At 53.3% G+C, this 21025-nt stretch overlaps 2 protein-coding genes and 1 long non-coding RNA gene across 7 annotated transcripts in view; 1 reads left to right on the top strand and 2 right to left on the bottom strand.

Annotated features, from left to right (window-relative positions):
- LOC111766697 (uncharacterized) overlaps positions 1-21025 on the top strand; it is a 40096-nt gene that overhangs the window by 1156 nt on the left and 17915 nt on the right. Inside the window, exons 2-4 of one of the 3 annotated variants that reach the window (XR_009182071.2) lie at positions 958-1141; positions 10198-10385; positions 13760-13836. This is a non-coding gene — a long non-coding RNA (uncharacterized lncRNA). Of the gene's footprint in view, positions 1-957; positions 1142-10197; positions 13837-21025 lie in introns of all 3 variants that reach the window. The other 2 variants (XR_011646655.1, XR_009182072.2) reach the window with 2 other exon arrangements.
- On the bottom strand, positions 376-5927 carry GPR162 (G protein-coupled receptor 162). Of its 2 annotated transcripts, none has more exons than XM_004448506.4 (5): positions 5797-5927; positions 3026-4325; positions 2114-2303; positions 1418-1575; positions 376-1125 (listed from the first exon to the last, which is right to left on the bottom strand). In XM_004448506.4, the coding sequence occupies exons 2-5, from the start codon at positions 3890-3892 to the stop codon at positions 574-576; spliced, it is 1767 nt and encodes a 588-aa protein (XP_004448563.1). In that variant the 5' UTR covers positions 3893-4325; positions 5797-5927; the 3' UTR covers positions 376-573. The 2 variants fall into 2 exon arrangements, with proteins under 2 accessions (XP_004448563.1, XP_058138677.1); XM_058282694.1 differs by lacking the exon at positions 5797-5927 and adding an exon at positions 4583-4690.
- CD4 (CD4 molecule) overlaps positions 6921-21025 on the bottom strand; it is a 28412-nt gene continuing 14307 nt past the window's right edge. The window contains exons 3-10 of one of the 2 annotated variants that reach the window (XR_009182070.2): positions 12576-12734; positions 12101-12346; positions 10719-11054; positions 9780-9980; positions 9139-9266; positions 8762-8829; positions 7712-8428; positions 6921-7046 (exon numbers count right to left, since the gene is read on the bottom strand). Coding sequence is in view for 1 of the 2 variants with exons in the window: in XM_004448515.5 (XP_004448572.2) it covers positions 8416-8428; positions 8762-8829; positions 9139-9266; positions 9780-9980; positions 10719-11054; positions 12101-12346; positions 12576-12734 (1151 nt within the window). In the remaining variant the exon portion in view is untranslated. Of the gene's footprint in view, positions 8429-8761; positions 8830-9138; positions 9267-9779; positions 9981-10718; positions 11055-12100; positions 12347-12575; positions 12735-21025 lie in introns of both variants that reach the window. The other variant, XM_004448515.5, reaches the window with a different exon arrangement.

Below are 21025 nucleotides of genomic sequence, written 5' to 3'. Positions count from 1 at the left end.
GACCTTGGGAGGCGCGTTCTCCCGGCCTGACCCTTTCCTGCCTAGAAAGTGAGACCTGCGTGGATTTGGGGAAGTGGAAGAGCTGGGGCACTGGGGATAGAGCCCTGCTCTAAAACCATCGCCAGGGACCTGAACCAAGCAAACTCAAGCATCTCCCGCACTCCTCTCCCTCAACACAAAACGCTCTCACCAGCCTGTTTCTGTGTATGTCAACATGTTTGGGATGTATGTGTGATCATTTATTTCTCCGTGTGTCTTTCTGTGCCTCTGCCCACTGGCCCTGCTCTATTTTGTCCCCTGTGAGCCACTCCTCCTCCCTCCCCAATCCTTTGGCCATCAGTCCCCTTTGTCATCACAGTATACTGGACGCAAACGTTTCTATGGTAACACTTCAGATTTTAATACATTTCGCTAGGGGTGATGGAGGGTGAATAGGGCATCTGTTCGCTTGGATGGAGGACAGCAGAGGCCCCAGGGCCCCAGATCGAGGGCCCATCACCCCAGAGTCTGGAGGCAGCTGCCCCAGCCTGAGGACCAGCAGGCGGCGTTCCCCACCCAGAGGCCCACTTGGGCTCATAGTGTCAGCTGGGGGAAGATGGAGTTGCCTGGACCCCAGGATCCTCCCCACGCCCTTGTGTTCCCCTCGCCCCCTGTCAGGGAGCAGCGTCTCCCTGAACTTAGCCCCAGAGGAAGTCCAATGGCCCCACTGTCAGGGCACCCAAGGGAGAGTCGGCGGGGTGACAGGCCCAGCGGCCTGGGCCGGCGAGGAGAAGGCCCTGGCGAGGCAGTCGGAGAAGGCAGAGGTGTCTCATCAATGAAGGTGGTGATCTCCTCCCGGAAGAAGCCGGGACCCCGCGAGGGTCCCCCACCTGCCCCCAGAACCCCACCCTCCAGGAACTGGCGGAGGCTGGCCAGCCCCCCGCCTTCAGCCTCCTCGTCATCCTCTTCCTCCTCCAGCCTGCGGCGACGTCCCAGGTACTCAGGAGGGCCCCCCAGGGCCCTGCTCTGGGCCGGGAGGACCCGAATGTCATCGGAGGACGACCACTTGTGCAGGAAGGAGCCTGGTGCCCGAGGGGTGGAGAAGATGTTGGTCTCATCGTGGGACAGACGGCGGGACAGAGGGACCTGGGGAGAGGAGCAGGTAAGACCTGGGGACGCTGCAGGGACAAGAGGGGCTAGAGGTGGGAACCTTTTAGTGGGACTCTGCAAGATGGTTCCACCTCCCTAAACTTCTGCAAAACATCTTTTGGTGGGCAAACCTGCTTCTGAGGGGCCTGAAGGGGAGCCTTTCATGCATTCCTTAAGATGCCAGTAAGCCAGGGCGAGGGAGTGGGGGGAGGTGGGGCTGGACAACAGAGCCTGGAGGCAAGTGGTGAGGGGATACCCGCAGGAGGAGGTCCATTCCCCGGTTCCATACCTGTAAGTAGTGGATCCTCTCAAGGGGGGGAAAGAGCATGTGCCTTCCAGGCAGCAGTTTCACCTGGGTGGGGTCCCGGCCCCCTGGTCCTGTGGCCCCATTGGCATCAAAGCGAACCTTGCACACTCGGCTATCTGCATAGTCATCACAGCCCCCATCTAGGAGAGCAAAGGGGCAGTGCAGGTGGTTACAGGAAGCAGCACCCAACTCCCTGCCCCCTTACCCAGCTCCCGGAGAGCCCTTCTGTTCCCACTCATCTGTAAGCTCCACCAGGACAGGGAGAGAGGCTGGTGTCTCTTGTGCTCAATGACAAATCCCCAGGGCTTAACACATATAGACCTATTTATTAAAACAATGACCACCCCAGCCCACCCCCAGGAACTCTCCCCATAGCTGGGGTGCCAGCTTGCCTTTATGCTGGCGCTAAGACTCTGAACTGTTTTTCAGGCACTCTGCTGGGGTGGGGACAGAGCTAGGGCAGTGTGGGCTTCTAGACGGGAGGGTCCAGTAAGAAGCCCTGGGTGCCATAGGAAGCCGTGGGTGTGCATCAGGGTGCGTGATTAGGGAGGGAGGGGCCTGGCGTTAGCCCAGGGGCAGCAGAGGCTCTGTCCAGCAGGGGGCACTCCAGGGCAGCCCAGGACTTCCAGGACAGGGAGTGGATGCTCAGGCGAGCAAAAGCCCAGCCCCGCCTCTGACCGTCATCGCCATCCTCCTCGGACATGATGGCCACACACTGCTCCCACACTGTGCGCACGTCGGCGCGGTAGCGCTCGCAGGACCAGATGAAGGAGGGCAGCAGCAGCGTCTGTGCCATGGAGCACCACAGCACAGCCAGCACCATCCACGGGGGAGCAGAGTCCGACTTAAGGGAGAAGAAGCTCACCACCTGGCGGGAGGACGGGGAGGCGCCGGGTCAGGGCCCACGGCACAGCGGTGGCCAGGGAGTCAGGAGGGGATGCCCACGTCAGATAGGATTATCGATCCTGACAGAAGCAGAGTTCAGCAGGGGAACAGGCTGCCTCACAGAAAGGTCGGGAGAATGCGGGGCAACAAAGCCTTAGGGTTTTGGGAAAGGGGAAGAGGTGGTGCAGGAAACTTAGAGAAATCCAGGAAGTGGGACTAGATGCGGATGCAAAAAGCTGGGGTGGTGGGAGAAGCCCTTTGGGATTTCTACCCAGGAGTTCTCAGAGCTTGTGTGGTGTCCAGAGGGAATGGGAACTAGGGAATGGAGTCTGGAGCTCGCAGGCAGGGTGATGGGGGCGGGGGGGGGGGGGGGAGCGGGGCGGGGCTGAAGAAGGGAGCTGCAGGATAGATGATAGAGCTGGAGGGTAGGCAGTGGAACTGAAGGATGATAGATGATGGAGTTGAGTAATGGCAACTGGCAACTAGAAAATGGAGCTGGGGTGGGATAGTAGGACCTAGAAGATGGGTGATAGAGATGAGGCTCAGAAAGGAGTGGGGATGGGTAGAGAAGAAAGTGAATGATGGAACTGGAAAAGAGGTGATGGAACTGGAAAAGAGGTGTGGCTGATGGGGTTGGAGGTCAGATGGTGATGCTGGGGCTTGGATATTGGGAAGAGCAGGTGGGGGCGGGAACCCCGATCTCACCAAGATGGGCACCCCTGTGAGCGAGTCATAGAGAAAGACGATGGCGCTGACCAAGTTGGTGACCTGCAGTGATGTCTTGGCAGACTCAGAGCCATCCAGCGAGGACCGTCGCTTCCCTCGGGCATCCTCCACCACGATGGCTGGCACCTCAAAGGCTGGCCGGGTCCCCAGTCCCCCTGGTCCACCCCCCTTGACCCCGCCACCACCCCCCGCTCTCCGGGCCTGTCGAGCCCTCCGGGGCCGGGCCCACAGGGTCTGGTAGAAGGTGATGGCCACGCAGACCAGCCCCATGACGATGCCCCCAAGGAGCAAGAGGCTGAAGCAGACGCCAAAGCCCAGGCCAATCTTGGAGACTATGAACTGGCAGCCGCGGGCATAGTAGCGCTCGCCGTTGTTGTGCCAGCCGATGGAGGGCAGCGTGGAGAGGATGAAGCTGACCATCCAGATGCCCATGACGGCGTGCAGCGCCTGCTTCTTGGCGTTGCTGAGGCGGTAGTTGACGGGCCAGCGCACCATCCACATGCGGTGGTAGGAGAGCGAGGCGACCGTGAAGCAGGTGGCCAGGGCCAGGGTGTAGTAGGTGGACACGAAGACTTTGCAGATGCTCTCATTCCAGTCATAGTCGGAGGACGCCTGGCGCCGGAGCTGCACCACGGCGAAGGTGGTGAGCGGCACGGCCGCCATGAGGATGTGCGTGCCCGCCAAGAAGCAGAGCAGCAACTCCAGCGGCTTGTGCTTCTGCTGCTTGGCCGAGATGCTGAGGATGATCCAGGCATTGGCCAGCAGTGCCAGCAGCCCGCACGCCAGCCAGGACAAGGCATTGGAGCGCAAGGAGGCCTCATCCACCCCTGCCCCGCCCCGAGCCATCCTATCCTCGGCCCCCCACCCCCCTCGAACTCCCGGGGGCAGGGGCTAGGTCTCACCCAGGAGCCCCACTCATGCACAGCCCCATGCCGCCCACAGTCCTGGCCCTGGGGTGAGGTGGGCGGCCCCCTGGCCTGCCCCACTGCTCAGCATGGCATGGCAGACCCAGCCGAGCCAGGTGGGGAGGGCAGGGGAGGAAGTCAAGGGTCAGCGGTGGCCGTCCTCAGCCTCCATGTTGGGTGCGGCCCCTCCTTAAGTACCCCTGTGGTTGGAGGGGGGCCACATTGGCTGCTCTCCCTTCTAGGATCCAGGCTGGGGGGCTCTGGTCCCCATGCCGGGACTTCCAGCTCTCTTCTTCCTCTGGTTCTTGACCAGTTGGGAGATCTTCTGGATGCCCCAAGGGGCTCTGGGAGTGGGGCTCAGCCACCTGGACAAGCTGCAAGGGAGAGATGAGATGCAGGGTGGGGGCAGAGGCAGGACTTAGGCTGCTCCCCAACAGGCTGCTTGTGTCCCCCCTTCTCTTGAGACTACAGAAATGCTAGATTACTGGGGTCATTCAGATTCAAGATCAGGCACCCCACACAGATAAGAGCCCCTGCTCTTGGAGGGTCCTGGAAAGGTGTCCTTTCCTCCCATGCTTTCCCAGCCCTTCCTGCTCTCTCTGGCACCCCAGCTCCCTGCCTCTTATAATACCTCCTGTCAGTGCTACTCGGAGACTAGCTTCAGGTTTCCACGTCTCCCTTCAGGACTAGTTTCTTCTTGAGGTTTCACAGGGGACCTGGAGAGAGTATGACGGTCCCCTCCCCTCTCTCCTAGGTCCAGTGGTCTTGGGGTGCCCCATTTCCCCAGGCCCGGGGCGACCACCCTCCAGCTCCCCGGGGATGTGCTAAGATGGGAGCAAGGAGCCTGGGCCCGAGGGGGGGCTAGGGAACCCGAAGGCAGGGAAATCGCTGACATCAGAAGCATCCAGAAATGGAAAGGGGGGGAACTAGGGGGAAGGAGGAGAGTTTGAGCAGCAGGAGAAGGAAAGAGGGGGCAAAGTGGAAGTATCTGAAAATAGAAGGAAAAGCCCAGAGACTCCCGGAGAGGCGGCTTTGGAGGGAGGAGGGCTTGGGTGGAGGTAGGCAGCAGGGAATGGGGAGGCTGAGAAGAAAAGCCAAATGTTCAGCAGGGCGCTGTCCCCCACTGCTGGACCTCCACTCTTTCCTCCCCTGGCCTGGAGCCTCAGTTTCCCCTCTGATGGGAGGGCAAAATTGTCCTCATTTTAGTGACGCTGAGCTTTAGTGAGCCCTGGGGAGGGGGCTACAAGGAAATGGGGTGAAACCCAGAACAGAGCGGGGGCTGTGAGGATGGGCGCAATGACTTTGGGGCAAAAATAGGGCATAGCAGTGGAAGGAAGAGGAAGCTCTCCCCAAGAGGTCCTAGTCCACCCCCCACCTTTGTCTTCCTTAGCCCAGTACACCCTAGTTGCCATGGCAATGGCCAGCCAGAGGGAGGTAGAAGGAATTGGTCAGGGGCGCCCCCCCACTACCCTCCTCCACAGTCTTGGACCCCTTCCCACCCCCACCCAGGCCCTGCTGGTGGGCTCAGGAAGAGAGAGGAGTCAAGAGATGGAGAGAGGCAGAAGCATGTGAAGGACAGAGAGAAGAAGGTGAAGGACAGAGAGCGATCAGAGGAAGGTGGGAGTGGGGCTCTAGGGGGGTCTCCAGGGCTGACAGGGGTCCCTCGCCCTCCAGGATGAAAGGGGTAAGGTCAGGCGGCTCCTCCCTCCGGCCGCCCACCGGCATTCTCCAGGGCCGAAACAGCAGGTGGCTGGGGAGGAGGGGCCGGGCAACCGGGAGAGGAGGCGGCGGGCGGGGTGCGGAGAGGGGAGGGGACCGCGGGGGCCGGGGTGAGGGTCGTCTTACCTCGGGCTGCGCCCAGCACTGCCATGGAGACCGCACTCCCGACGCGGCTCGCCCGGGCTCGCTCGGGCTCCCGCCGCCTGCCGGCTCCGGCTCGCCCGCCCTCCCTCCTTCCCTCCCTCCCTCCCTCCCTCCGGGCCTCCCTCCTCCCCCCTCAGCCCCAGCCTCTCGGGCTCAGCTCGGTCGCGGCCCCCGAGTCTCGCCAGGTCCCGCCCTTCCAGGGTCAGGCCGCCTGGCGGCGCGGTTAGGGGGGCCTGAAGGAAAAGCTCTGCTCGAGGGGGGCGGGGGGGGGGGGGGGCGGGGAACGGGACTGTAGTGACTTGGGGGGGGGAGGGGCAAGGCGCCGCCGAGGGGGAGGGCGGCGAGGAGGCTGGCAGGGAACGGGCTTCATTGGTGAGTGGTTGGTGTCCTGCCCCCACCCCATCCCGTTTTCCAACGGGAACACAGGCTCAGAGAGGCAGCTGGTGTTGTCGGGGGCCTGAGCCGCTAGCTGCTCGGGAGGAGGAAGCGTGTGTCACCGTTGTCACTGCGTGGATCTCGGAGAGGGCTGTGCCTTGGGTATAGCTCAGAGGGGCCGGTGCTGGAGCGTGTCGGGTGTGAGGGGCGGTTGTGGAGTGGGGGTGTGTGTGCACAGTCTGAAAGGATGTGGCACGCATGCACACACTGCTTCCTTCTGTAGGGACACGAACTCACACTTATTTTGGGGACACACGTTTTGCACACACACGTTACATAGTTTCTCATGGTCCTTTCTCCCCCCACCTTACGTACATGCAGTGTAGACCAGGAACGGCACATCCCCTGTTATTACAAAGTCTTGGCTACACACACACACACACACACACACACACACACACCTTGGGGTGGGTAGTGGTTAATCAGAGTGGGTAGTGGTTAATCAGACTCCAAGGAAACTTTCCCTCTGAGAAACTTCCTCTGCTTCCTGGGGCAGGCCTGGCAACCTCTCCTCTGGGTCCGACCCCAAACACTGGAAGATTTCTGGTCCCTGGAGAAGAGTCCTTTCCACACGCTTACAAGCACGCAGCTCCCAGAGACTGTGTGCAGCCCCAGCCCCACTTCTCAGGGAGGGTGGGGCCTGATGGAGACAAAATAGAATGAAGAGCATCTTCTTTAGAGTAAGTTTATTGTATTTTTCTGTCAGCTCAGAGAGGCAGGGTGAGGGGGGGCAGGGATACAAAGGAGGCAATGGGGAGCCCTGGAAGCAAGTGGGTGGTCTTCCTGAAAGAGGCAAGCTGGAAAAAAAGAAAGAAGATGGAAAAGGTGTTGGGGGAGGCGGTGAGGAAAGGAAGGGAGAGGCAGAGGAGAGAAGTGGGGGTTCCAGAGAGGAATGGATCCAGAGGAGGAGGAACACTTCTAAGCCCGTGTGCCCCTTGTCCTGAATGGTTTGGGGGGGTGTGAAAGACGGTACAGGGCAAGGGCTCTGAAGCCCAAGGCTATCGCCCTTCACAGGGGGTCCCCTCAAGGGCTTCACCTCTGATCCCTCCCCCTGGCAAAGCTCACCTTCCGGAAGGTTCTGCATGAGTTGAGTGGTGCGTGCCTGGGCCCTCTCCCCCCCAGGGCCCTTGCTGTCAGCCTGTGCTCTGATTAGGAGACCACAGACCTTGTCCTCTGGTGGTGGGTCCACACCAGCAGGTGATGGAGGAAGGCTTTTAGGCGGGAGCCCTTCCTCCCTGCCCTCTGCCCTCGTGTGTGTGCACCTGTGACTCAGAGGTCTTCCTGGGCACTAGGACCACCAGCCCCACAGGTCTGTGTGGTATTTGTCCCTGCGTTCAAGAAACAGCGTGGGACTGGGTGAAGATTGTATTTTTCTGTCAGCTCAGAGAGGCAGGGTGAGGGGGGGCAGGGATACAAAGGAGGCAATGGGGAGCCCTGGGCAAGTCCCACCTGCAGCACTTACCGGGTGTGTGACTGGGGACGGTCAGGTCAGCTGACCTCTCTGAGCGCCCTTTCTGGCCTATCAGCTGGGGATGATGACGAGGTTCGACAGGCAGTGGATATGAAAGGGGCTTATAAACTGAGATGTGCTGCTGGGGTGGTAAGGGATTGTGTCTGCGGGCCGTGTCCCTAGGGGCGGGGTGTCCAGCTGTGCCTGTCTGTGTTCGGGCCGGGGTGGTGGGCAGAGGCTGGCAGCCAGGAGCCTCTGGGCCTGGACCTGTTCTTGGCTGGTGTGGTATCGGGCACGCCTCTGGCTCTCTGGTCTCCTCGCCTGTGAAAGGACAGTCCTGAACTTCATGCTTCCAGACACCTCCTCGCCTGGCCCTCCTTGCAGGCAGGGCTGGTCCTGGGTCCAGGTGGGCAACCGGGGAGAGACTCCAGATGAAGAAATGGAAGAAGGGCTCCACTGAAGAGGCAACGGGGGAAGAGATGGCTTGGAAAGCCTGAGAACAAGACCCAGGTAACAGGCTGAGGCCTAACCCTAGGGTTTGGGAACGGAAGGGAAGGAACGGAAGAGGCAAACTGTGGCTGAGCAGGCAAAGAAGAGATGGCCAGAGGCGCGGGGACCAGCTACATTCATTGGTCTGCAGCCCCCCAGAGTGCGGCCCGAAACAGGAGCAGCAGACAGCGCAGGAGCTCCCCAGCTTGAGCCTCAGAGGATACTGCTCATCTTCTGGAACTGTCGGGAAGAACAAAGGATAAGGGGGACAAGCCTACCCAACCCCACCAGGGTTCTAGAACCTCCTTGGCTCCCAGACATGCTTTTCTCTTCCAGCACAGTGATGGTCTCTGGGCCACATCCAGAATATCCCATTTCCACTCCACCTTCTGCCTCCTTCCTTCATTCAGTCCCTCTCCACTCCACCAGCCTCCCTTTAGCCCCCTTTCCTTCCCCTTCCTCCTTCCGTCCCTTCCCCTCCCCTCTCCCTCCTTCCTTCCCCTCCCTCTTCCCTCTTACTCACTCTCCTTCCGCCTCCACCCCCTCCACTCTCTCCCTCCCCGAGTTCCTTACCGGGGACACTGGCATGTTTTCTTTTCACTGAGGAGTCTCTTGATGTGAGATATCTGCTTGGCCTGGCGCTGTCCAGGGAGAAGGAGGGGAGTCAGGAGGGTCCCAGGCCTCCAGGAGGGAGGCGCCCTTTGAAGGGGGGAGTGGAGGAAGCTGGGAGAGAAGCAGTTACTGTGGCTCAGGCCATCTGTCCCAAATTAACTCTGCTCCTTCCTGTCTCTCCCTCTGCGTGGGACCTGGGGCCGGGCCTGCTCTCCAGTGAGGACACTTGGGGACAGCTTGCCTATACAGGGCATGTACTCGGGTGCTTGAGTGCCCTGGGGGGGGGGTGTCCAGGGGGTCATGCTTGGAGTTGGGGGCATCTTGGGTGACTCACTTACCCGCTGGTGCCGGCACCTGACACAGCAGAAGATGCACAAGCTAGTGAAAATCAGGAACAAGCTCCCGCCCAGCCCAGCAGCCAGGGTCAGCGACAGGGTCTTGGGGGATGACCCTGTTGTGGTGTCAACTGTAAGAAAGAGAGGAGTGCTGAGCCCACCTCGCCCCCCTCCACCAGGGGCACGGGGCACGGGGCATGTTGGAGGGGATGAGGAAGGCCTGGCTGCCCAGCCAGACTCAGGTCTGTTTTAGAGCTGGGAGAGACGGGCAAGGTTCCTAGAACTTGAGGGGCAGAGCTGGGGAAGGAGTGCTGCCCTGAGAGCTAGAAGCAGCGGTTCGGGCCACATGTGTCTAGGTTTGGAGGGGAGCCGGGTGGGGGGGTGGCTCGTGGTCAGGAGGGCCCCATTCTTGGGCTATACATGACTTAGGCAGGTGGAGAAGGACTATAGGTTAAAACCTGGAGCCGGAGGCCACCCCCACCGCACCTCGTCACCTCTGTGTTTCCAGGCCATCCAATGCATAACCTGTCCATCTCAGAGGAATTGAGAGGCTGGCCTTCCAGGGCGCCTCGGCCCACCCCAGAAAGTCCCGTGGCTGAGGAGGCAGAAGCTTGGGTTTAGGGCCAGGGAAGTGGGGTCCTCACCTGTGAACCTGGACTCCAGCAGGACCTGGCTCTTGTCACTCAGGAGACAGCGCCACACCCCCGCCTCGGGGTCTTGCACCTGCACCAGCTTCTCCTGCTTCGAGACCTTCCGAGTATTGTTCTCCAGTTGCAAACTCAGGGTCAGTCTGGGGGAGGTGGGCCCCTGTACCTTACAGACCAGACTGCCCTGGGGCTGAGTCACTGCAGAGGGAGAAGAGGCTGAGGCTGGGCCCCTAGGTTGCCAACACCTCCAAGCTCTAAGGGGACTCAGTAGAATGATAAAAGGGATTCTTTACGTGGTGACCCTTCTTCACCTCCCAGAGAACGTGTTCATGGGGTTGTAACGGAGAAAACACAGCGTTTATAGAGTCCAGCAGTTTTCGGTTTGAAGGCCAGCCCCACTCCTTTCTAATTGTAGGTCCTGGACAAATCACTTAGCCCTCGGAGCCTCAGCCAATAATTAAATGAACGAATACAAGCCAAGTGCTTAGAACAGGACCTGGCATGTGCTAAGGATCAAGTGTTCTAACCATCAGTACTTGTGGCGTTACGATAGTTAAGGATATAAAAACCGGAAGTCCTCAGCATCCCGACTCAGAGCCCAAGGTAAAGTAAGCGTCATTGTCATCATTACTAAGATCCGCACTGACAGGTGAGAAAGCAGGCCTCCAGGTGGGGGTTCAGCCCGGTCACTGGTGAGGAGCTGGGCACAGGCTCACTAGAACTCTGCTCTCAGTGGCGGCCTTCCCAGCTGGCTGAGGGATGTCTGGAAATGGTGCCTGGACTCGGCTCAAAACCAGCCCCGAACCTGGTGGGCCCTCGCTCAGCTTGACCAGGCAGCCAGGGCCGATAGGCATCCTCTTTTGGGGTCTCGGCTACTTTGGAGGGAGCCCTGAGCCAGCCCCTGCCCCTGCGCCCCTTCTCAGCCTGGGCCCGCACCTGACATCACCACCAGATTCACTTCCCGATGCAGCTTTCCCTTGGCGAGATTCAGAGTCAGGTTTCCAGAACCAGCCAAGTGAGGCAAGGCGTGGGGCAGGGAGAAGCGGAGCGGGTACGTCTCTTCCATCTGGAGCTTGAGGTCCTGGGGAACAGTTTTCTCCACCACCTTCCTGTCCTTCAAGGAGAAGGTGATCCAGACCTGGGGGGACAGAGCTTTCTCTGCCAGCCAGCTCAGCTCCCCGCTCAGGTTTTCATCACTGAAGGTCAGTGGGAAGGAGAACAGCACCTTCTCCTTCTCTCTCTTATAGACTGTCCTAGGGATGTCCTGGAAGGCTGAAGATGGGAGAGGAGAGAGCCTGGGTCAGATGGAGTTAGGCACATGAGGTGGGGGGAGGGTAGGCACGTGGAGAGGGGACAGCAAAGAGATGGAAGGTAAGCAGGGTAAATCCAAACACCTAGGCCAGCCTTTCAGATCCTGAAATTCCCTCCCACCTCTCCATTCTTCTCTCTCACCTCTCCATCCCAACCTGTTCCCACGACAGTCCCCTCACTCCCCAAGGCCTTCATAGAGTAGCCCAGCCACAGGGCAGGGGAGGTCCTCTCCCTCCCCTGGATCCCTGGAACACAGACAGCTTTTGCACATATGCACTACTTAGGCACATCATCAATCACCCTTCCCAAAATAAGAGCAAACACTTAACTAGCACTTACTGTGTGCCAGGCACCGTTCTAAGTGCATGACCTGTATCACCCCACTTCATTCTTGCCATGACACTAGAAGGTAGATACTCTCACAATTAGCATCATCCCCATTCAACAGATGCAGAAACCAAGGCTCAGAGAAGCCCAGTAACTTGCACAAGGTCACAGGGCTGTAGGTGTCAGAGCCCGGAATGAAATGAGTCCATGCCCTGAGCCACCACCCTATACATCTTCCGTCGCGCATATGTGCCTGGAGGATAGGACCTGGGTAGGACCCGCATTCTGGGATCACAACCCCCCCCCCCCCCGGGGTGCCTAGGCTAGGGCTAGAGGTGCAGTGTGAGTCCATCAGGGCCTGCTTGCTGGCCTTAACGTCCCCGAGTACATGGATTTGCCAAATTAGGAAACTGGAGGAGAGAGGCAATGAGGAAACAAGACGCCCTTGGGGCCTCTTCCAGGGTCCCTGGGGATTCGCACCTCCTTGCATTCCCCCATCCCTTCTTCCCTGCCTGCCACCCTGAGTGTCCCTCAGGGCAGAACTTCGCTAGAGGAGGGCCTGGACCTAGCCTCCCACCCCAGCATGTCCCCCCAGTACCAAGCCCAGGGGCAGAGGGCAGGGGAGGGTCTGGTGGCCCCTGAGGCAAGGAGGTGACTGCAGGAGAAAGCACTCTTCTTACCCAGCACCAAGATATTTCTGACGAGCTTCAGTCTCTTCCCATCCAGGGAGACGATGCAGGTCCAGGGGCCACTCTCTGGGAACCCCAGCTGGGACACCGAGAGCCTGTTCTGAGCCTCATCCAGTTTCCTCTTGCTTTTATCCCCTGGGCCCTCGTATTGCACTGAGGGCTTACTACCAGGGGGACTCTCCAAGGTCAGGGTCAGGCTCTGTCCCTGCAGCAGGCGGACACCCGGGTTGGCAGTCACTGTGGAGGGAGGTCACCTTCGTCACACACCTCCCTAAGGAAAAGGACGAGGCCGAGAAACCCCAAGGGCTTCCCCGCCTCCTCTCCTCCCGACATCCCGACATCCTGCTGCCTGCCCCAGCCTCTGAGGTGATCCCCTCTGGCCACCTTGAAGCATGCCCAGCTCAGACCTGTTCCGGGAGGGAGATGGGACTAGGGAGGGTCCTCGCCCCAGCCCCGTGCCACTCACATCCGAACACCAGCAGTTGGACCTTTGTCTTCTGGGATTCCACGTCACAGGTGTAAGTTCCTGAGTCTGTTACCTCAAGATTCTTGATGATCAGAGAATACTCTCCTTGGGCCCACTGGTTTTTTTTGGCCTCAAGGCGTGATTTCAACTTGGAGGAACCTGGGAGTAGAAGCCAGAGGAGGAGGTTGGGGAACTCCCGAGACAAGGCGTCCCTGGCCAGGCCAGTGGCCACGCTCCTGATCTGGGCTGCAAAATTTCCTGCAGGGTCTGCCCATCACGCTGACAACCCCAGACTGTTAAGGACGCCCATCACGTCCACTCGCCTGGCAGGGACAATATCTCACTAATCCAAAGTAAAGCACTCTCCTCATTGCGAGAGCACCACTCCTGACATGCATCCTCTCATTAATGCTCATGGCAAGTCCAAGAAATAGGTGCCATTCTGCTGATTTCACAGGTAAGGAAGCTGAAGCTCAGAGAGATCAAATAATTGCCCAATTGTTGGCAAGGGTACAAAATTATATGATTTCTTTGGAAAACATTTTTAATATCAATTACAAATGCATGTATATAGCTAAATGATCAAAATAAAAAATATTAAAAACAAAAACAAATATACAAAAAAAACAACTAAATGTCTACCAAGAAGGGGTAGGTTAAATTATAGTCTACCCATTCAGCTATAAGAGAAGAATGAGGAAATTATATAGTGATATGGAACAGTCTCTAAGATACATCATTAACCAAAAAAAAGCAAGATATTAAAATACCCTACCATTCATTTAAAAGGGGGGATGAGGGAAGTGGATTGGTGCAATGGATAGGGTGTCCTCCTACCACATGGGAAGTCCAAGGTTCAAACCCAGGGCCTGTGTGGTGAGCTGGCCCACGCACAGTGCTGATACGCACAAGGAGTGCCATGCCACACAGCGGTGTCCCCCGTGTAGGGGAGCCCCACACTCAAGGAATATGCCCTGTAAGGAGAGCTGTCCAGCACACACACAAAAATAAATAAAAATAAAATAAAAAAGGAGATGAGGGGAGCAGGTGTAGCTCAGTGGTTGAGCACCTGCTTCACATACATGAGGTCCTGGGTTCAAGCCCTGGTACCTCCTAAAAGAAAAATAAAAGAGGGGATGAAATATATATATGCCTTGTACATGAAAAAAAATTTTTTTTTTCAGAAGAACCATAAGAGAATAGTAATCTTGGCTGTCTCTGGAAGAGAAAGGGAATACCCAGGAGGAGACAGATGTGGGAGGTAGACTTTTCACTATATTCCCTTTTCTACCTGTTGTATTTTTTTTTTAATTTATTATTTTTTAATATTGTGTTTTTAGAAGATAAATAGATCACACAAAATGTTACATTAAAAAAAAAAAGTAAGAGTTTCTCCCAGTGCATCCAGTGGGTTATGGCAGGATATACAATGTCCTGCATCTGTTCCTGCAATATCATTCAGTACAACTCCACAAGCCCCACAAATGCCCCATATCACAGCTCTTCCTCCCTCTCCCTGCCCTCGGCAACTCCTGTGGCCACCATCTCCACATCAATGATACAATCACTTCCATTGTTATAGTCACAACAATCCTATAGTAGAATACCAGCAAGTCCACTCCAATCCATATTATATTTCTCCATCCTGTGGACCCTGGGATGGCAATGTCCACTCCACCTCTACATCAAGAGGGGTGGTGTATTGTTTTTAAGGTTTATTTTATTTATTTATTCCCTCCACCCCTACTGTTGTTTGTGCTCCCTGTCTGCTCTCTGTGTGCATTTGTTGTTTCCTTTCTGTGTCTGTGTGTCTGCTCTAGGAGATGCCGGGAACCGAACCCAGGACCTCCCATGTGGTAGGTGGGAGCTCAGTCACTTGAGCCATATCCACTTCCTGTTGAATTTCGACTCTAGTAAGTGTTGGAGCCAGGGGCATTGAAATTCAAGCCTGTTGGGGAGCGGATGTAGCTTAAGTGGTTGAATGCCCACTTCCCATTTACAAGGTCCCAGGTTCAATCCCTGGTACCTCCTAAAAAACAAAACAAACATAAAAAAAACAGCTCTCACTGGGGGTGGATGCAGCTCAGTGGTTGAGCCTGCTTCCCATGTAGAAGGTCTTGGGTTCAATCCCCAGTACTTCCTCAAAGAAAAGAAAAAAGAAGAAAAATTCAAGCATCTTGGTTACACCGTGCAACACTCAACACTGTCTTTGGAAAGTTCCTCAGGCATGGATATGTGATCCGCTCATCTCCTCCTTTTGTGTCTAATAACTGTCACCAAGAAGAACTTCTGCTCTTTAGCTAACCATTTCGTGGGGGCAGCATTCGCCCCAGAATTTCTGTAGAGGAGGGCTTTAGAGCCATTGGTTTGGAAAGCAAGCTGGAGCACTTGTCTCAAAACTAAATTTACATAGCAAATATAGTGTTTTGCTTAGATTGTATATTTGGACTGAGCGAGGGTGGCTGAAGCTGAAGTCCCCTCCCCTAGCCCTCTAGACAACCCCTCTGCCTTCCTGAGCAGTTGTAGGCCTCCTCATTTTTATTTTGTTTTTTTTTTCTCATTTGTTTGCTTTTTTTTTCAGAGGATCAAGCCCAGGACCTCACACACAGGAAATAGGTGCTCAACCACTGCGCTACATCTGCTCTCCCTCCCCTGGTTGTTTTGAACTTGCTGCAAGAGTATGCATGCCATGTTGGCCATACATCCACCTCTCTCTCTTTTTCTAGACTCCGTAGTTTCCTTCCCCCTTGCTCAGGCTTATCCTCTCCAGGAGACACTTCCAGATTACCTCGTTGTCCCGGACTCACCCTGGCACTCCCCCAACCTGCCCTTTATTTGTTCCTCCAGTTGCTCCTCCCTCCACTTGCTCTTTCCCCAGGACTTGTACACTGGTTAGCTCCCCACGATCCTTTCACAATTTATCAAACTTCTCAGAAGAGCTGCCTACTCTGGCTCTGCCTTCCTGTTCACCTCCTTTGCTTCTCTCCTCCATTTCTAAGTGCCATTCCTCTTTCTTCACCATGGACTCCTGTTCTGACTTCTAGATTTAGGTGCTTCTCTATATACAGTCTTTGGTCCTCTTCCCCATTTCTATAGACATTCTGACCTCCACTGGGTCCCCAGACAGCTCTGCAGATGACTCCCAAATCAATATTCCCAGCCCCTGCCTCTGTCCTCAATCCCATGGGATAGTTTTATCTGAATATGCTGCCACCACCTCTAACTCAGCTGGTTCCAAATGAAATGCATCACCCTCCACCTAAAGTAATTTTTCTTCTTCCTTCACTTTTTCTCTTATGCCCCCCCCCACCCCAGCCCATTTGTCCAAGCTGTCCCACACTTTGTAAAAGTGATTATGAAATGTTGGGTAAAGTCTAAGAGTCCGGGATTAAATTCACAGGGGAGACCAGTGTTGAAACAAACCTTAAAAGAAGTACAGGGGAAGTGGATGTGGCTCAAAAAATTGAGCTCCCATCTACCACATAGGAGGTTCGATACCCAGGGCCTCCTGGTGAAGGCATGTTGACCCGTGTGGCAAACAGGCCCAAGCGGAGTGCTGACACAACAAAAAGAGACAGAGGAGAGACAATAAAAGACGCAGCAGATCAGGGACCTGAGGTGGCACAAGAGAATGATCACCTCTGTCCCACTCCGGAAGATCCCAGGATTGGTTCCCGGAGCCACCTACGGAGGATACAAGCAGACACACAGCGAATGGACACAGAGAGCAGACAATGGAGGGAGGGGGGAGAAATAAATGAATAAAAATCTTAAACAAAACAAAGCAAAGCAAAAAGGAGTACAGGCATGTGCTCGAGGAAGAGGGGAGTGGCAAGGACTTTGTAGGAAGGAAAGGAAGCTCCTGGAAAGCAGTCCCGGCAGGCGGTGAGGAAACCAGTGGGTGTGGAAGTTTCCTGTTGGGAAGTCATGGGAGATGAGGCCAAGAGCAGGAATGTCTGGGAGAGGCTCCTAGGTTTGGTCCGAGGGGCTAGGAAGTGATATGTGGAGTGATAGATGCAAAGCAGTACGGTGGAAGGCAGCGCTACACGGGCGGAAGACAGCTCCAAGTGGGCGAGTCTTTAAAGCAGAGAAGCTTTCCTTGTCATCCAGGCAAGAGGTAGGTGGGCCTTGGCCAGCAGTGGTGGCATTCCCATGGGAACAAGAAGAGCTAAAACAGAAACACATTTTTAGAAAAAAGAATGGCCACAATTGGCGACTGAAGGGAAGTAGAGAATTGGAGATGAGAAAAAAATTTGTTTGATTCAGAGACTGGGGGCCCCAGGGGGGCGAACCCACCGTCATCGGAGGTCAGGAAGTTGGGAGGAGAGCTTGTTCTGCAGGAAGATTCAATCGTAGAAACCGAACAAAAGCATCTACACAAAAGACTTAAGAATTTTTAGAAAGTAGCACATTGTCTCAGTCTCACCAGAGATCAAAGAAATGCAAATTAAAACAACAATGATGTTTTTCAACTCTCAAATTAGAAAAAAAAGTTTCAAATAACACTCACAGCCGGCAAGGGTGCTAGTGAGAGAGGTCCACAGTGACATTAACCAGAGTTAGTATCAATGGCTAGAACCTTTCTAGGGAGCAGTCTTGCAATATACATCAATTATTTTTAAAGGTCCATCGTCTTAATTTCATTTCTAGAACTTTCTTCTTAAAATAGTCATTAAAAAATGCAAACCAAATTTTAGGTACAAAAATAATTATGGTAGGGAAGCAGATGTGGCTCAGGCAATTGGACTCCCACCTACCGCATGGGAGGTCCTGGGTTTGGTTCCTGGTGCCTCCTGGAGAAGACGAGCCAGACAGCGAGCTGGTGCAGTGAGCTGACGCAACAAGATGACACAGCAAGGAGACACAAAGAGAAAACAGTATGAGAGAGACAACACAGCAGGGAGCGGAGGTGGCTCAAGCGATTGAGCACCTCTCTGCTATATGGGAGATCCCAGGTTTGGTTCCTGGTGCCTCCTAAAAAGATGAGCAGACAGAGAGCACACAGCAAATGGACATAGAGCAGATAGTGAGCACACAGCGATTGCAAACAACAAGGGGTGGGGGAGGGAATAAATAAAATAAATCTTTAAACAATAATTATAATAACTATGGTTTTGTTAAAAGGATGACTGTATATTAGAGTACTTTCATTAGGCTGGCAAAAATGTTTACAAATAATTTTAATGAAATGGGAACTACTCATAATATACATTTTAAGTTTTCCTTTTTTTTAAGTCTTACGGTCTTTTAGTTCTTTTTCTTTTTTAAGATTAATTTATTTATATATTTATCTCCCCTCCCCCCTCACCCGGTTGCCTGTTCTGTGTGTCTATTTGCTGCGTCGTCTTCTTTGTCTGCTTCTGTTGTCAGCGGCACAGGAATCTGTATTTCTTTTTGTTGTGTCATCTTGTTGTGTCAGCTCTCCGTGTGGGCGGCGCCATTCTTGGGCAGCCTGCACTTTCTGTCACGCTGGGCGGCTCTCCTTACGGGGCACACTCCTTGCACGTGGGGCCCCCCTACACGGGGGACACCCCTGCGTGGCAGGGCACTCCTTGCGCGCATCAACACTGCGCATGGGCCAGCCCCACACAGGTCAAGGAGGCCCGGGGTTTGAACCGCGGACCTCCCATGTGGTAGGTGGACGCCCTAACCACTGGGCCAACTCCGCTTTCCTAAAGTTGTTTTAAAATCATCTTTACTTCTAAGTTTAGTCATTTGAACTACAAAAATTATACATACTTACAACACTTCTACCTTCCATTGCCTACACTGCTAATTTGGTGTAAATCCTTCTATACTTTTTTCTTTGCTAATGTAAATATATTTGCACATATTGAATTTTTTAAATCAAAATGGGATTATAGTACCTACTATTATATAGCTTCCTCTTCATTTAAGAAAACACCCTTGACATCATGCTCTATATGGAGCTTTCCTCTTTTTAATCTGGTGATGTTGAGATAATTGTAGATTCACATGTTGTTGTAAGAAATAATACAGAGAGATCTCGTGTGCCTTACCCAAATTCCACCCTATGGTAACATCTGGCAAAACTGTAGTAATGTCTCAACCGGAATGCTGACCTTGGTACAATCGGGAGACAGAACATCTCCATCGCCACAAAGATCACTCATGTTGCCCTTTTATGGCTACACTTCCTTCCCTCCTGGACCCTCTGAACTTTGGGCAACCACTAATCTCTTCTCCATTTCTGTAATTTGTCATTTCAGGAAGTTAAATAAATGGAATCATATAGTATGTTACCTTTGGGGACTGACTTTCTTTACTCAGCATATTTCTCTGGAGTTGTTGTGTGTATCCATAATTTATTGCTTTTTATTGCTGTATATTCCCAGGTATGGACATGACCATTCACCCATTCCAATACTTCCAGGTTGTTTCCAGTTTTGGGCTATTATGAATAAAGTTGCTGTAAACATTCATGTACAGCTTTTTTGTGTGAATATAACTCATCATTTCTTTGGGATAAATGCCTAGCAGTGCAATTACTAGGCTGTTCCATGTTTAGTTTTTTTAAGAAACTGCCAAACTTTTCCAGAGTGGCTGTACCATTTTATATTCCCAACAGTGTATCAGTGATCCAATTTCTCTGTATCCTCACCAGCATTTGGTGTTGTCACTATTTTTTATTTTAGCCATTCTGATAGGTGTGTAGTGACAACTCTTGGTTTTAATTTGCATTTCCCTAATGGCCAATAATATCGAACATCTTTTCATATTCTTATTTCCCATCTGAATATCCTCTTCAGTAAAATGTCTGTTCACATCTTTTGCCCATTTTCAAATAATTGGATTGTTTGTTTTTTTAATGTGAGTTTTAAGAGTTCCTTATATATCCTAGATACTAGTCCTTTGTTGGATGTGGTTTACAAATATTTTCTCACATTCTTTATATTGTCTTTTCTTCTTCTTAATAAAGTCATTTGCAGAGCAAATATTTTAAATTTTAATGGAGATCAGATTGTCAAGTTTTCCTTTTATGGTTTGGGGCTTTGGTGTCAAATTTAAGAACTCTTTGCTTAGCCTAGATCCTGAAGATTTTCTCTTGTACTTTTTTTTCCTGGAGTTGTTATAGTTTTACATTTTACGGTTAAGTCCATGATTCATTTTAACTTAATTTTTAAATAAGGTGTGAGACTTTGGTTGGGGATTGTTTTTGTTTCATTTTTGTTTTTGGCTGTCCAGTTGCTCCTGCATGATATGTTGAAAAGGCAGTCCCCCTTCATTGAATTGCTTTTGTTCCTTTGTAAAAAAAAATTAGTTCTGCATATTTGTGTGGATTTGTTTGTGGGTGGGTTCTCTATTCTGTTCCATTGACCTATGTGTCTATCCTTCTACCAATATGACACAGTCTTGATTACTATAGCTAAATAATCAGTCCTGAATTCAGGTAGACTGAATTCTCTTACTTTATTCTTTTTTTTTTTTTTTAATTATTTTAGCTATTTGAGTTACTCTCTGTATAAGTTTTATCTAATTAATTAATTAATTAATTTAATTTCTCTCCCCTTCCCCCCCTCCCAGTTGTCTGCTCTCTATGTCCATTCACCATGTGTTCTTCTGTGACTGTTTTTATCCTTATTAGCAGCACTGGGAATCTGTGTCTTTTTGTTGCATCATCTTGCTGCGTCAGCTCTCCGTGTGTTCAGCACCATTCCTGGGCAGGCTGCACTTTTTTCGCACTGGGTGGCTCTCCTTATGGGGCACACCCCTTGTACATGGGGCTCCCCTACGTGGGGGATACCCCTGAGTAGCAGGGCACTCCTTGCGTGCATCAGCACTGTGCATGGGCCAGCTCCACACGGGTCAAGGAGGCCCCGGGTTTGAACCACGGACCTCCCATGTGGTAGGTGGATGCCCTAACCACTGGGCCAAGTCCGCTTCCCTGTGTAAGTTTTAGAATAGCCTTCTTTACAGCCACAAAAATATTCTACCTGGGATATTGACAGGAATTGTGTCGAACCTGTATTAAGTTTTCAAGAAGCATCATGTATGCAATCTACTTTCAAATGTTTAGACAATAGATGAAAAGACAGAGAGAAAAAGAGAGAGAGAAAATGATATAGGAAATGTGGGAAAATGTTAAAAGTTGGTGGATTTGGGTATCTGGGTAGGGGGTATGTTGTTCTCTGTATGGGTTTTATATTATTTTTTCAATTGCCCTGTAAGTTCGAAATTATTTTTTTTAAAGTTTCTTTGAAACATTCAGAGGGAAGTGGATGTGGCACAACTGATAGAGCATCCACCTACCATATGGAGGGTCCAGGGTTCAATACCCAGTGCCTCCTGACCCATGTGGTAAGCTGGCCCACACGCAGTGCTGCCGTGTGCAAGAAGTGCTGTGCCACGCAGGGGCGCCCCTGTGTAGGGGTGCCCCACACACAAGGAGTGCACCCCGCAAGGAGAGCCATTCCCAGTGAGAAAAGCAC

This window comes from Dasypus novemcinctus, chromosome 20, assembly GCF_030445035.2.
Source record: "Dasypus novemcinctus isolate mDasNov1 chromosome 20, mDasNov1.1.hap2, whole genome shotgun sequence".
NCBI classification, from domain to species: domain Eukaryota; kingdom Metazoa; phylum Chordata; class Mammalia; order Cingulata; family Dasypodidae; genus Dasypus; species Dasypus novemcinctus.
This window is presented reverse-complemented; position numbering and strand designations above follow the sequence as displayed.

Excerpts from the sequence above, each read along its gene's own strand:
- GPR162 (XM_004448506.4), bottom strand. The coding sequence starts at position 3,892 with ATGGCTCGGGGCGGGGCAGGGGTGGATGAGGCCTCCTTGCGCTCCAAT. Across the intron at positions 1,576-2,113 it reads CGAGGAGGATGGCGATGACG|ATGGGGGCTGTGATGACTAT; the intron begins GTCAGAGGCGGG and ends TTGCTCTCCTAG. Across the intron at positions 1,126-1,417 it reads AGAGGATCCACTACTTACAG|GTCCCTCTGTCCCGCCGTCT; the intron begins GTATGGAACCGG and ends TCCTCTCCCCAG.